Source organism: Saccopteryx leptura, chromosome 1, assembly GCF_036850995.1.
Source record: "Saccopteryx leptura isolate mSacLep1 chromosome 1, mSacLep1_pri_phased_curated, whole genome shotgun sequence".
In the NCBI taxonomy this organism is placed as follows: Eukaryota; Metazoa; Chordata; class Mammalia; order Chiroptera; family Emballonuridae; genus Saccopteryx; species Saccopteryx leptura.
The window spans coordinates 224,344,738-224,361,073 of NC_089503.1; the positions used below are offsets into that span (position 1 = coordinate 224,344,738).

General features: G+C 34.5%; 1 protein-coding gene across 4 annotated transcripts in view; it reads left to right on the forward strand.

The window, feature by feature from the left end:
- The window catches only part of MARCHF1 (membrane associated ring-CH-type finger 1), an 833,928-nt gene that overhangs the window by 496,687 nt on the left and 320,905 nt on the right, over window positions 1–16,336 (forward strand). For 2 of the 4 annotated variants that reach the window (XM_066387056.1, XM_066387081.1), the window contains exon 2: window positions 13,821–13,969. The exons of the other annotated variants lie outside the window; for them this stretch is intronic. In XM_066387056.1, coding sequence (XP_066243153.1) covers window positions 13,859–13,969 — 111 coding nt within the window. In that variant the 5' untranslated portion in view covers window positions 13,821–13,858. The remainder of the gene's footprint in view (window positions 1–13,820; window positions 13,970–16,336) is intronic. 4 annotated transcript variants of the gene reach the window in all.

A 16,336-nucleotide genomic window follows, 5' to 3' on the forward strand; every position in this document is an offset into this window, starting at 1 on the left:
ATTCACATGGACAAGGAAGCAGAGATGTTACCAGGCAATATAATGCAGGGTTGTTGATGAAACCATCTAATATAGACAGCATGACAAAGTATGGAGCAGGGAAGAGATATGCCAAGGAGATGAATACAAAAGAGGCTACTACCCGGGAACTTATCAGAAAGGTCAGCTTCTTAGCGCAAAGATTTTTAAAGTTATTTATTGAAAGTTAATATACCTTTATCACTTTGAACTTTGGATACTGGTTTATAGTCAAACTGTGGTATTAAAAGTTGGATATCACTGAATATTTACATCAGTATTTTTGGAATAAGTATGTTATTGGAAATGGCAAATAACAGTTCATGGCACACGTGTACTATATATAAAAAGAAAACTCTTGGTAGTCAGTGTTTGAATTATTAGGTCAACTGTTCATATTAATAGGAGATTGAGTATACAATAGCACATTCATCTCACATTTGCCATTGCAATGGAATTCTGATTAGGTTATACACAATAAATTGAATATTAAAAATAAATTCTGGGATTTGGTAACTCTATTCTTAATTTTTCAGGCACCTCCATACTGTTTTCCATAGTCTCTTTACAAGTTTACACTCCCTAGAATTGAATGAGAAGTTCCCTTTTAATATATCATAGAAATGCACACTTGAAACCTTCATAATTTTATTAACTAATGTCACCCCAATAAATTTAATTTAAAAAAGTAAAAATAAAGTGAATTTTATTATATTATATTGTATGTTTAACCTCATATATGGAAGGAAATTCACAAATAGGCTTCCATATGTAATTACAACATTTTGTTTAAGAATTTATGATAATTAGTAGTTATTTAAAAACTTAAATCAAGTGGTAAATTTAAACCGTAAAATGTTGGAATGATATCTCCTCCTTCCCTTCATTTTATATAATTATTACAAGTGGAGAATAGATGGAAAAAGAAGGGGGGAGAGTCATTATGAGTGAGGACTAAGAGTTTACTGATTCCTGGTAAGTACTTGCAGCTAAAAATGTGTTAATCTGAATGTAACATTTATAACTTGCAAAAGAAGTTTGAGTGAATTACAAAGATATATTTGGCACATTGATTTAAAAATAGGCACAAGAGATGAAGACCAATAGTTGATGATGATCAAACATTAACAAAGTACTCAGGATGACAGTTAAAATTTAAAATATAAACTAGAAACATTAGTATTAAATTATATTTTTAATGAACTTCAAGTTCACTAGAGTCCCATATAAAAAGGAAAACATAGTCCTTTTAGAAAAGTCACAGTGTCAAAAAGATAAAAATCTCTTTGATTATAAGAAATTTGGTAGAAATTTCAGCTGGTAATACAGGAAAGGGAAGTAATAGTGGTCCATCGTCCCTTAGCATGGACAAGGCAAGTTGTCTGTAAATTTTTTTTTAATCTTAAGGAAAGAAAATTTCCAGAAAAAAACTTTTTCATATAAATAATAAGAGCAACCACCCCACAAAATCCTACAAATTCAGGCAAGTCTGTGTTTACATTTGAATACATTTTTTTTCTCATAGGTTAGCTAGCAGAATTTCACATCTGTATTGAATAATGAAATAACCCAGCTAGTGTGTTTTTAAGTGGGACAATGAAAGGTGTTTAAAATATTTTTTTATGAAACGGTCAGTCACCTCTATCTGTTACAGAGTCCTGTGCCTTTCAGAAACTTGACCTGAGTAATGAGTGACAAAATCATCTTGAAATCAGCTCCAAGGACAAGAGAATTAGAAAGAAAACCAAGCTTCATTGTGGATGGTAAAAATTATTACATGAAAGTTTTAAGCAAAACATCCAGACATCCTAATGACTTTCAAGATGTGAGATATAAATCCAAGGAGGAATGACAAAGTTATTACAATCAGAACTTAAATCCACATTATAATGCATTTTCTCAATAAATTTATATTTAAAGTACACTTACAATTAAGCCAATGGCTTGAAAAACATTTTTGTGAGAAAAGATGCTTTCCCACTGGAAAAAGTTGGAAACCAATATTATATTTAAACACTTTCAAGTGTTCATAAACCTCCTCAAGATACTCTAGCATCTTTTTTTATTTTCTATTTACACTTTCATGCCTCTGGTAAAATATTTCTTGGGGGTATGTCTAGTGCACATAGCAAAATGTGTTCTTCAACAGCATGGCATTAATTTCTATTAACTTCATGCTTTCATTAAATGTTCTCATTCCTGAGAGAGATGGGGTAGCGATTAGCCTTTTTTTTTTTAGCCCAGTGGCGATCATTTTATTTAGAACTTTGAGTAAAACCAGGTTGGTAACTTTTGAATCCCAAACAAGTAATACATATTCTTCTACCAATCCCTTGTCATTACCTTTTCCTCCTAAGAAATTAAAAATAAATCCAAAAGGTAATATTTTCTTCATTTTCATGGCCCCATAGTATTCCATTGTGTATATGTACCACTGCTTTTTAATCCACTTGTCCACTGATGGACACTTGGGCTGTTTCCAGATCTTGGCTATTGTGAACAATGCTGCCACAAACATGGGGATGCATTTCTCCTTTTGAAACAGTGCTATGGTGTTCTTGGGGTATATTCCTAAAAGTGGGATAGCTGGGTCAAAAGGCAGTTCGATTTTTAATTTTTTGAGGAATCTCCATACTGTTTTCCACAGTGGCTGCACCAGTCTGCATTCCCACCAGCAGTGCAGGAGGGTTCCCTTTTCTCCACATCCACGCCAGCACTTATTCTGTGTTGTTTTGTTGATGAGTGCCATTCTGACTGGTGTGAGGTGATATCTCTTGTGTGTGTATGTTACCTTTTGTGATAACATGGATGGACCTGGAAACTATTATGTTAAGTGAAATAAGCCAGGCAGGAAAAGAAAAATATCATATGACCTCACTCATTTGAGGAATCCAATGAACAATGTGAACTGAGGAGCAGAATTGAGACAGAGGAGAGATCAAAGGGACCAGAGGAAAAGAAGACAGAGGGAAAGGGGATGATAAGATGGGATAAACCTGAAGGGAAGGGGGCAAAGGAGATGTTGCGGGGAATACGGGGGAGGGGGGATGCATTTGGGGCAACACTAAAATCTATGTAAACACAATAAATTAAAATCAATAAAAAAAATAATAAGTCCAGAAAAATTTCTAACTTCATCAACAATCTTGCTCTGTAGTAAGTGCTTGAACCATATAATTTAAAATAATTTGTCAGAGCAATTAAATCATTAGCCTTTGGATATATGCACTTTTCAACTGGTTATTGATTAGAACTATATATTGAAATAAAGTGTAGTTTTACAGACCTGAAGAATAAAATCCACATTTTATAATAAGCCTTTTATTTTATAATAATTTTAAAATTACAGAAAAATTATGCACATAATACACAGAGTTTCCATATACTCTGTACCTGGTTTCTCCTATTATTAACATCTTGTATTAGTATGATACATTTCTTACCATTAATGAACCAATACTAATACATTAAAATTAACTAAAGTCTGTACCTTATTTAGATTTCATTCATTTTTACCATTTTTTTGGCATTGCATTCAAGATATATTACTTTTAATCATCATGTCTTAGGCTTCTCTTGGCTGTGACAGTTTCTCTGTTTGCCTTTTTTGATGACCTTGACAATTTTGAGCATTATTGTTTAGGTATTATGTTGAAAGTACCTCTATTGAAATTTTTCTGATAATTCTTTTCATGGTTATACTGGGGCTTTGGGTTTGGAGAGGAAGACTCCAGAGGTCAAGTTCCATTTTTATTATGTCATCAAAGGGCACATACATACTATCAGCATGACTTATTACTGTTGATGTCAACCTTAATAACCCAGCTAAGGTGGAGTTTGTCAGGTTTTCCCATTGCAGAGTTACTCTTTAGCTTTCCATGCTGTACTCTTTGAAACCAAGTTACTATACAATCTGCAAAGGAGTGGAGAAGTGTGCTCCTCAGCCTTTAAGGGTAGACTATCTACATAAATTATTTAGAATTCTACATGAGAGATTTGTCTGTTCTTCTGCATTTATTTCTTTATTCAATTACTTATTTATATCAGTATAAACTCATGAGCATATATTTTATGTTTTAGGTTATAATCTGATATTTGGTTGCTCAAATTATTACAGCTTTGGCCATTGGGGGTTAGTTCATTTGGCTCCTGTGTCCCTTTGGCATACACCATAAATATGTTTGTTCTGTTTTGTTTTGTTTCTCAACATTTCCTTACTTTCTGGTCCCACAAGTTGCTCCAGGCTCATCCCTTATATATCTCATCCCAGTCCTTGAATCAGCCATTTCTCCATGCAGCTCTGGTTGGAGAACGGTATTAGAAACTCAACTCCCACACAGCTCTGGACTGTGTTACCAGGGTGCTAGGTGCATTCATTGCTACCGGGGTGTCATTGCTTCCGGTCCCTCTCAACTGACAGAGGAAGGCTATTATATAAAAAACATAAGGAATCCTCTATTACAGTATCTTTTAATTTCACTGCCTGTTGCTGATTGTTTTACTGTTGCTATAGTTTTGTTTTTCCAAGAATATTGTGTAACTGAAATCATATATAGAGTAGATAGCCCTTTTCAGGTTGGCTTCTTTGCCATAGCAATATGCATTTAGGATTGATCCATTCTTTTTTTGTGGCTTAATAACTCATTTTGATTTTCTTGAATACATTTTTTTAAATTTATTAAATGATTTTAAAGAGACAGAGAAAGGAAAGGAGAGGAAGAGAGAAGGAAGCATTCATCTGTTGTTACACTTAGTTGTACATGTTAGTGCTTCCTGTATGCGCCCTGACTGGGAATCAAATCCGCAATCTTGGCATTTTAGACAAACAGCCAGAGCCTTGTCTTGTTTTATTTCTGAATACTATGTCTTTATAGGGATGTACCACAATTTATTTATCCATTTACCTATTGAAGGTATATATTGGTTGTGTACAGGTTTTTGAGAAACAGAATTCTCAAGCTGGTTGGGTAAATAGGTACAAGTACAGTTACTGGATTGTATGGTGAGACTATGTTTATGCAAGAAAGTACCCAATTGTTTTCTAAAGTGGTGTCCTGTTTTGCATTCCCATCAGCAATGGATGATAGTTCCTGATGCTTCACATCCTTGCTAACATCTCATGTTACCAGCTTGTTGGGTTTGAGCCATTCAAATAGATGTATAGTGGTATCTCATTGTTTTAATTTGCAATTCCCTAATGACATATGATGATGTCTTTCATATGATTATTTGCCATCTGTATATCCTCTCCTTGAGGTTTCTGTTTTGATTCAGTTCATTTTTTATTGGGTTGGGATTTTTTTATTTTTTTTTTAGTTTTTAAGAGGGTTTTTTTTTTTGTATATTTTAGATACAAGTCCTTTGTCTGAAATGCATTCTTCAAATATTTTTCTCCTAGCCTTTGGCTTGAATTGTCATTCTAAGAGTCTTTTACAGAGTAAAGTTTAAGAATTTAATAAATTCTAACTCATCAATTTTTTTCATGGATTGTAATTTTATTGTAGTATTTAACACTTCACTGCTGAGCCTAAAGTCACTTATATTTTCTTCCAGAATTGTTATTTTGCATTTAAATCAGGTCTAAAATGAATTTTGAATTAATTTTTGTTAATGATGTTAGGTTTTGTGTATAGATTTGATTTTTTACATATGCTGTCCAATTCTTCCAGAATCATTCCTTGAAAAGAATATCTTTTGCCTTCTAACTGCCTTTGCTCTCTTTCAATGATGAGTTAATTATAATTGAATAATTTTGGACTCTGTCCTATTGGTTCATATGTTTATTATTTTGTGAATATGACAGTGAATTTATTATTATAACTTTATAATAAGTTATGAAACTAGGTTGTGAGTCCTTCAGTTTTGTACTTTTTTACTATTGTGTTGACTATTCTAGGTATTTTTGCCTTTATATATATACACTATAGAAAAATTATGTTCATATTTATAAAATGGCTTTTCGGGAGTTTGTTTATAATTTAAGTTAGGGAGAATTAATGTCTTAAAATATTAATTTTTTCCTTTATGGACACAGAATGTATCTGATTTATTTAGATTTTATCTAATATGTAAAATCAAAATATACTTTTCCATATAAATATTCTGTTTAGAGTTTTATCTAAATATTCTTTTTGCTATTAAATATAATATTGCTTTTTTTAATTTTAGATTTCAATTATTTTAGACAATATATATAAAATTGATTGGCTTTGTATACTAACCTTGTATCCCGTAAATATTTTTTCCTTTCTGTTACCTCTTTTCTTCCAGCTATGCATATATTACATCTTTTGAAATAATCTCCCAGTTCTGGGGTGTTCTGCTCTTTTTTCTTTCCTTTTTCTCTCTTCATTTCAGTTGAGAAGTTTCTGTTCTATTTTCAAACTTATTGATACTTTTTGGGGGGAATGTCCAATCTACTTATGATCTTATCAATAGCATTCTTTATTTCTGTTACAGTGTTTTGATTTCTAGCATTTCCTTTTGATTTTTTCTTAGAGTTTCCATCTCTCTTGCTTACTTTATGTATCAGTTCTTGAATGTTGTCTACTTTTCCCATTACAGCCCTTAATATATTAATTATAGATATCTTAAATTGCTTCTCTGATAATTCTAATATCTGTATCCTATCTGAATCTGGTTCTGATGTATTTTTATGTCTCTTAGACTTTTATAAATTGCTTTCTAATTGTTTTTGTTGAAAGACTCATGCTTGTGTCATTTTCTATGTTATTCTGGCTATAAATTGGCCTGTATTTAATGTTTGCTAGCTATAGCTACCAGACACTTTAAATTCTTAGTGTTTTCATGTTTATCCTTTTGATTTTGAGCTTCCCTATGTATTCTTCCTTAAATAGAGTGTGTATCTGCTGTTTTTCAGCTATAATATTATTATTATCCTGAAGCCCTGTGGTATGGTGGTAAGGTACAGTACAGGGGAAATATTTTATAATTTTATAATTAAATCTAAGTATTTTAATGGACCTCTGTTCCTGGGCTGTGGCCTTCACAAATGTTTCTTAGCTTCTTTACCCAACTGAGGTGAGACAGAGAGGCTAGAATAGCCTGGAATAGGAGAAATAACCTTCATCCAGGTAGGTTAATATGACTCTGCTAAGATATTTTCTCTGGAGAATAGGTCTTTGTTGTTTTTCATCATGGTTTTCCTTCTTCCAACTCGTGCCATTATGGTATCATTCTCAGCTATTCATCATGAGATCCAGGTAAATTTCCTGGTGGCAAAACCCAGGAAGTCATAGGAACCTCACTACTTGTGATTATATCAGAATGCAGCCTCCAGGAAGTTCTCATTCTCAAGCTAGTTCACATTGTCCCACCAATAACACGTAAGAATTACTATAGCTTCTCTTCATGTATTCTGAAATTGGCCATGTTTCTCTGTATTTACCTGTCTCTGCATATTTTTGAGTGGTGGTTTGTTCTACAAACTCTGTCCTGATAGTTTCAATCAAAATCATTGATTTTTTTACTTTCTTCACCTTTATCTTTTTTGTAAGGACAGGAGTAATGATTTCCAAACTCTTTGTATGTCACAGCTTAATTAGAAGTCCCTCATATTTCATTTTTATGTCTAAAGGATTGCTCCAACATACGTGCTGAGGGTAGAGCTAGCACGATTATTTTCATGAAAAAGCTTTCTAGTCATCACTAAAGAGCAACGCCCCCATCCCTGGTGTAGTTATTTGTGTGTGACTTTTCCTTCATCTGCTGAGTCACCTCCCTTGGTATATTACTGGAGGAATCACAGTTCTTACATTGTTTTCAAAGTTACCTACTAGGAAACTATGCCTTCCTCCTGTTTCTAACAGTCTGTGATGTTATGGCTTCTGTTGCTACCAAAGCTGTCTCTACAGAAAACTTCACTCACACCACTGCCTCAGGTGAGGAGGGAATGAGAGCACCGCTGCCTTTCATTCGCCATTTCTTTATTCATCGCCAGCCATGCACGAGGCTAGAGCAACTTAAAAGGCTTCACAGAAAGACTGGTGCTTCTAAAAGTAATTGCAAGGTAGAGGGAGAATTTAAAAAATAAATAAATGAATAAAACCACATACTAAATATACCTCTCTTATAATCCAAGCAAAAATGCTTACGAATTTAATCCTTCCCTGTGTGAGTCACCTTATGCCTGTCCCCATTTCTCAACTTTACTCAAAGAAGAGCTCTTCTTTATTTTATCATTCATTGTATTATCAACACTTATCAGGTGGGCTCTATGTCAGTTAGGGTTCCAGGTTGTAGAATAAAACTATGCACCCCTCTTTCCATTTGGGAAACCTTGCATCCTACTCGCAGAAATCAGAAGGCCCCTGGGACACATTTCCATTTCACAACAAATACTGTCATTTTATCTAAAGACTGTCTGGTCTAAAGACTTTTAAAATTCATCCCCAGCAGGCAGTCCTTAGTGGTTTTTTGCCCTCAAAGTTTTCAAGAACAATTTGTAGTTGTGTGTGAATACTTCAAAACAGCCACACAGGTTGACAGAATAGCAGCTGGTGTGAGTTTTATGTGTGCATGTTATAGTTTTCTGAACATCTAGGGCAGGGGTCCCCAAACTTTTTACACAGGGGTCCAGTTCACTGTCCCTCAGACCGTTGGAGGGCCGCCACATACAGTGCTCCTCTCACTGACCACCAATGAAAGAGGTGCTCCTTCCGGAAGTGCTGCAGGGGGCCGGATAAATGGCCTCAGGCGGCTACATGCAGCCCGTGGGCCGTAGTTTAGGATGCCTGATCTAGGGAGTGCTGTTGGAACTCACACATACACACATGCATGCACATGTGCACCTGCACACACACACACCTCCAAAGAACAAAAACTAATTCTCAGGAATATGCAGTTAAAAGAGCAAGGGAAGCATATTTCTTACTGCTTTTTCCTTCTCTCATTTGCAAGTTGTTTCTTTCATAACAGATTGAATTTCACTGTTATTCTGAGCAAAGAAAGTATTTAATATTTGAAACATATCTCTTTTTCCTTTTGTGTGACAGAGACAGAGAGAGGGACAGATAGGGCCAAACAGAAAGGGAGAGAGATGAGAAGCATCAATTCTTTATGGCAGCTCCTTAGTTGTTCATTGATTGCTTTCTCATGTGTGCCTTGACCGGGGGCTACACCAGAGTGAGTGACCCTTTGTTCAAAGCCAGCAACCTTGGGCTCAAGCCTGTGACCATGATGTGATGTCTATAATCCCATGCTCAAACTAGCAGCCCTGCACTCAAATTGGCAAGCCCACACTCAAGCTGGCAACCTCGGGGTTTTGAACCTGGGTTCCTCTGTTTCCCAGTCCTATGCTCTATCCACTGCACCACTGCCTGGTCAGGCAAGACCTATTTCTCAATGACACTAAGCTATCAGAATATATACAGCCAAATCTCTCAAATTTTCAAGTAAAAAATTCTTTCCAATTCTTAGATAAAAGACTATTCTGAAACTAGACTACAGTTTAAGGATGATTATCTGTATGAGTGGAGGTGGTGGTGGAAACTTTCTCAGGTACATGCATGTGGTGAAGAGGGACGGCATTGGTCAGGCCCTTCAGTCTACTTTACCAGATATGTTATGGAGTGGGCAAAGCTTAGGAAGGAAATAGTTGAGGAGATGGAGAGGTGAAGTAGAGGCAGGCAACTGCATTTTTTTTCCTAAAAGGAAAAAACTGATTATTTTGAGATTAAATTATACTAGACTAGACTTAGGTACAATAAAGTAAGTGTAATGAGCTTCATTTGGAGAAATCTGCCGGGCTTTCTGTCGGGTTGCACAACTCCAGGCACACAGTGTTTTATGTGAAGAGCATCCCTTGGAGCACAGTGCTCCTTACATGGATTACCATATGAATGATGCCCCTGGGAGTGTGTGCACAGCTAGTAGTGGCAGATGCCTTTGGGAGAGCAGTACTAATTATAATTCTCATGTAAATTATTTGTAAGTTTATTTTCTTTGGAGAGTCATCCAAGATCAACCTCCTTCCGGGAATACAATGTCAAATGTCTTTTCTCAAAGTTCTCATGGTAGTCCTTGCACTATCAAAGGTGGGTTTTCCTGCTCGTCAATTCCCCCTCTTGTGTCTGAGCTCTGGATCTCTTCAATTCTTGTATCAATAGTTCTAGGCACAGTGTCTGGCACAAGGGAAGTGTTTAGTAAATGGTTCCTGAATTAAAAGTGAATTATTCTCCATGAGATATACCCAATTGCCTTGCAGTTTTTTCTTCCTAATTTTAATTTGTTGTCAGTTTAGTTCACAGAGAATGCACTGTGCTCCTATTTATTAAATTAACTATCTGCTTGAAGTAGCATATTAAAAATTAAGCTTAGTTAAATCTCAATTTCCTGTGATCATTAAATAAGTTGCTCATTGCTGTATCTCATATTAGTTTGGTTCAATGGTTAGATAGCAATTAACATGAATGCTTAATGACCACTTTTCTATTCTGATATCATACTAATGATACTTAGAGTTTAAAGTGCTTTAGGATGAATTATAAATGCTCATGATTTGGCTACCCTTCTTACTGACAGTACATTCTTATACCTAAGAATATGATGAGTGCTTCAGACCTGTGTAGGAAGAATGCTGGTTGTGGAGGCTCAGCAATCAACGTTATTAACCTTCAGTTTCTCAGATCACATAAACAATTTCTAGAATCTCTGTCATCAATGGTACAAAAAAATTTTTTTTGAAATGTGACCTAAACTTTAAGTGTTTTGTGATAACAGAAAAGAAGAGACTGTCCTAAGCAACTGTGACAGTCTGTTACCCACAGGAATTTATGGGATGAGGTAGTGAATCTCATTTTTTTCCTACCTCTTTCCCTTTTAATTTGCCTACACCCATGCTACTTCCTTAGAGGCATTTATGCATTGGTTTCTTCCTAATATAATTCTTTGATTCTAACGTAGCTGGTAAAGTTGGGTGCATCTGATACAGAGTAAGCCATTAGACAAACTTCCTTATAATATGAAATGAATGTATAGATGTAGTATTCTAACCTTCATAGGCTGTTTCTATATTGTCATATATTCTTCATTTACATAATAAAATGCTGAAGTAAAGCTTGTAGTTAGATTCCTCTTGTAATTTTACCAATTTAGCTTTCTTTGTGAATATTCCCAAGACCATGTCCAAGTTCAGTTATAAGCAAACTTCCCAGTCTTCTAGGCCTTGTATCATGTTTCTTTCTGTATTCCCAAAACAGAGTAGGACAGTGTCCACAGTAAATATTCAGTAATTATTATGAACACATTGTTTCATTATGAACAAAAAGTATGTATTTATCTTGTTGAATTATTTAGCTTACCTAGTCATGCTAGAATTAATAACTGTTACAATAAAAATTAAACTAGTATGCAATTGATATTTTATTATACTACAGCAATTATAATTAAAAGTTTGATACCTCTTGTCATGCTGGCATATTGGTAGCAATTCAACAAAAACAGTTCAAAAGGATGAGTTGCACAAGCCAACTTCCAGGAAGACAGCTAAGATCACGACGATCTAGAAGTCACTTTGGAGTTAAACAAATAAGTTTACAAGTTCAAGATGCAGAGAGTCAGAAAGATCTTAGTTATTCTTGGATTTTGAAATTCTCTAAAATATTGCACTAAATTTTTTTTTTGTATTTTTCTGAAGCTGGAAACGAGGAGAGACAGTCAGACAGACTCCCGCATGCGCCCGACCGGGATCTACCCGGCACGCCCAGCAGGGGGCGATGCTCTGCCCCTCCAGGGCGTCACTCTATTGTGACCAGAGCCACTCTAGCGCCTGAGGCAGAGGCCAAGGAGCCATCCCAGTGCCCGGGCCATCTTTGCTCCAGTGGAGCCTCGGCTGCGGGAGGGGAAGAGAGAGACAGAGAGGAAGGAGAGGGGGAGGGGTGGAGAAGCAGATGGATGCTTCTCCTGTGTGCCCTGGCCGGGAATCGAACCCAGGACTTCTACACGCCAGGCCGACGCTCTACCACTGAGCCAACCGGCCAGGGCCTGCACTAAATTTAACTCAAATCAAAAATGAAAGGAATTCTCATTTTGTGGCTTTTCCATGCCTCTTCAGTACCTACAATATACAAGGGTCATTGCCACATATTGCAAATGAAAGTAAACTTTTATTTAATCTTAGAAACTGAATGGGGAATAAGAAGTTGGCAGCCTTTAAAAGCATATCCCAGAATAGGTACTGATGATATCATCTTTTGGGCCACTTTATTATGCTTTTTGTTCATGTATGAATTCAACATTTTGTCATAAGTACTAAAGTGGTATTTAATTATAGAGTTAAAATTTTCAAGAAATAAATGTCAAATGACTTGAAGTAGAACATTTGTTTATACTTGATTAAACTGTTTTGGTCATTATGTGTCATTGCACTCCTTGCCTTTGAATAAAGATACTAATTTTCATTTACTCTTAGCACACTTCAAGAAATGTAATTTAAAGCTGATGAGTAACCAAATTCCTGTGTTGAGGAATAAAGAAATATTTACTTTCTGTGGAGTGCAAATTAGTTGGGTATGCAGATTTTATATACCATAGATAAGAATTTTCAGTAAAATCTCAAGCAATGTGTTTTAAAGGGCAAGCATTAACAATTTGTTGCTCATTCAAACAATTGTTTACAAGCTCCCATACCATTTCCCTGCACCACGAGTGAATGATTCACTCAGGTTACCAGTCTTATTAAGAAATCACCTTTGAGAATTTTAGACTTAATTTTTATGAAACTTTTTTAAAACTTCCCTATTTATATTGTTCAGATTCATTTAACTTGAGTATTTTGTCATTTAGAGTAATAACTCAACAATCTGTTAGTGCCACCTTTCTTTGTTACTTTTCTTAGTGGTATGAAATGTGCTATTTTGAATCCCTGAAATGTTATAAACTACCAGATTGCTAATTGCTTTCAATGCTGTGAAAAATAATTACTCCACATTATTTTTTATATTTAATTGACAGTGTAATGCATTTAACTAAAGACCTGCAATATACTATTCCTAATTACTGAAGGTGGTGAAGTGGAAAAGTAGGCTGTAAAACTATACAAGGGAAAGAATGTTTTCTCCATTAGGCTAAAAGTCATTGTTGATATAACTTTTTCAAAGACAAAAAATAATAATAGTAATAATAATTTCCCAAATGAGAAGTTCTAGAAAACTAGAAAGGATTGTGTAATATTTTTACTCATGATAGTACAGATATTTAAAATTTTTTAATTTTTGAATAGATTGTTCTGGTGATAAATATATAGGAAGTTTACCATGTTTGCACTAAAATTCCTTCTTAAGTTGGAAGAACTTTATCAAGGAGATAATCATGCTGTACTTAGAATGAGTAATCTTTCTCACTGGCCTGTGTTTAATTTATTCTGCATCTGTAGGCCATTTAGCTGAAAAACTATGCCAAATTTTATATGTCATTGAAATATCGAGATATATCAGAAACTTTGTCTTTTCTTAGCTCCCACGTTAACAACGTCATGTAATAAACTGATCCCTGGAAATAACTCTATAACCTGATGCAAGAAATTCACACAATCTAGAAGGGTCGCAAATTGGGATGTACACATTAGGCTCTTTGAATAGATGTGTACTGTCTTCATTTACCTGTGCCTCTGGGAATATTATTAATAATCAGCATATTCTTTGCTTCCTTATAATCTATGGTTAAAATAAAATGTCTCCATTAGTATTTCATTAAACTGCTTATTTAATTTCAATTATGTACATTTTCCAAAAGTAGACAACTGAAATAAGTGACCTGTTTCAGGGAATGTAAATTATTTTCAGAATTTCAGAAATTGAAAAGGGATAAGAGGAAGGAGAAAATGCTGGGCTGGTGTGAAGCGATAGCCCGTAACCCTCACAGAATCCCAAACAACACCCGAACACCCGAGATCTCAGGGGAGTTGGCTGATGCCTCACAAACCTCCACACTGGTGAGTGAAAAGTTATTTTACTTAAAAATAGCTCTTCTGTAAATGAAATGCTAAGAAAATGAGGAGAGGGATGACTTTTGAACTATACATTATTCTTGTTTGCATTTGTATTATATTTTTCATATAGATTCAGTTTACTTAATGGATATTAATAGAAATATCTTAATGTCATAATAATCACATTTAATTCAGGTTAGACAACAATTTTTTTTCTTTCTATTTCTTTACCCTTCCATTATGTTAGGGATGTTAAAGATATTCAAAGTTCTTGTCTTGTATTCTATACTTGAGTAACAGAATCAATGGGGCAAAGCAAATGGAATTATTCAAAAACAATATAAAATCAGAATCACATATTTTAATATGTATTCTAAAATTTGTAGAGGAGGGTATTGGGGGGATAAATGATGATGGACAGAGACTTGACTTGGGGTGATGAACTCACAATACAGTGTATAGATGATGTGTTATGGAATTGTGCTCCTGAAACCTGTATAATGTTGTTAGCCATTATCACCCTGATAAATTCAATGAAAAGAAAAAGACCAACCCCCCTAAAAAAAACTTCTTGTGCTCAGAAAATAAATTAATTAATAAGTAAATAAATAAAAATGTCTGAAAAGAGATTAAAATTATAATTTTCATATAAAATTGTGAATTAAATAATTGCAAAAATGATTTGAAGACAATTCAGTAATATACTCCTTTATGTTTAGTTTTCTCCTTTAGGTTTAAATGCTCAGCTCCAGCTAGCCATCATATCCCTGTGATTAGGAAAAGAAAACTCATTAATTAGCAAAAAGAGTTTTACATGTTATTTGTTTAGATTTTGACTTAAAGAAGGAAAATTCCATTTAGTCTCTAGGTTTTATTTTAACATATTAGATATATTTTAGTTATTGTTTTACGATTTTATAGAAATACAAGTGTTGTCATTAGCCTAACTTACTAGTTGATGAATGTACAGTTAAATTTGAGCAATGATTTTAGGTTTGTTTTTAACTTTTGAGTCCTTTGGTAATTTCCATAGAAATAATGATTTTAACAAACATTATTGAGTGGATATCAAGAGAAACCACCTCAAGAAATAGGCTTTCAGTTGACCAAGGATAGAAGTGGGAGTCCTACATCAATTTCATCACTTTAGGAGGGTCTGGAGAATTGTGTGTAACACAATTGGATGGTCAAAGATCTAGGGAATAGATTCTCTGAAATTGTAATCTTTACTGTTTCACCTCTTTTGTAAATTACTATTTTTAATAAATCTACTTGGAATGAATTAACATCATTGAAACATGTTATTCGTAAAGCTGGACTTTGTCAGGTATGCAGTAGCTAAAAGTTTAAAAGTTTAAAAATTAAAAAAAAAATTGACTTTTTTGCTTTCATTAGTGGCTTTACTGTGTAATTCCTATTTCATAAAACCATGGATCAAAACCATAAAAAAATCTTGAGCAAACATTTGGCCCAGCTTTCTCTTATAATTGGGTAACCTAATATTAGCTTCATTTTATTGATGTGTAAAAACTGTGGCCCAGAAAAATTAATTGACTTCACAAGTGTCACTTAGCTAGTAAATGATGAAAGCATTACTTGAGGCTAAGCTTCTCAAGCCAAGACTTTTTCTTACTTTACCACACTCTTTCTCTTTCCTGATGACATTTTTCTCCCCATTCAAATATTTTTAGTAGAAAGAAAAAGACATCAAGTTACTACTTTGATTAAACCCAGTAATTAATCTTTTAAAATCTAATGCTATGTTTGGAGATAAACTTCAGCCACAGTAACGAAACCTGAAAAACTCAGTTTCTTAACAGAGAAAAATCAAATATTTCTTTCTTCTGTCATAGTGAGCTCTCCTTGATGTTTTGCTGTCAAATGATGATTCAAAGATATAGACTCTTTTCATCTTTTGATGATGCCTACTTAAGCACGTGGCCTCTTAGCTCACTGTGAAAAAAATAGAGACTACACAGACCCTTGTGCTGCATGGACTATTATGGAGCAGACTGGAATGTGTGGATATCTTCCCATTGGATAGTCTCATGGCCCCATCTGAACTGTAAGAGACACTGGTAAATGTTAGGCAGTTATGTGGCCCAAAGTAGATGGAAATAGTGAGCATCTAGCCTATTTAAGCCACAGCCCACCATTCAGTTGCCAAATATTTGTCAAGTTTCCACTCTCTCATGAAGAAGGATTATTACATTCTGAGAGAGATAACTAAAAATGCTTTCAGTTACAGGATTCAGTCCAAGTCTGTGATCTCTGCTTATTCATTGTCTTCATCAAATAATGATGATGGTGAAATCATCTATGAATAAATTTTCTGTATTTTTGCAACCAGTTCCTACCACATTTTTATAC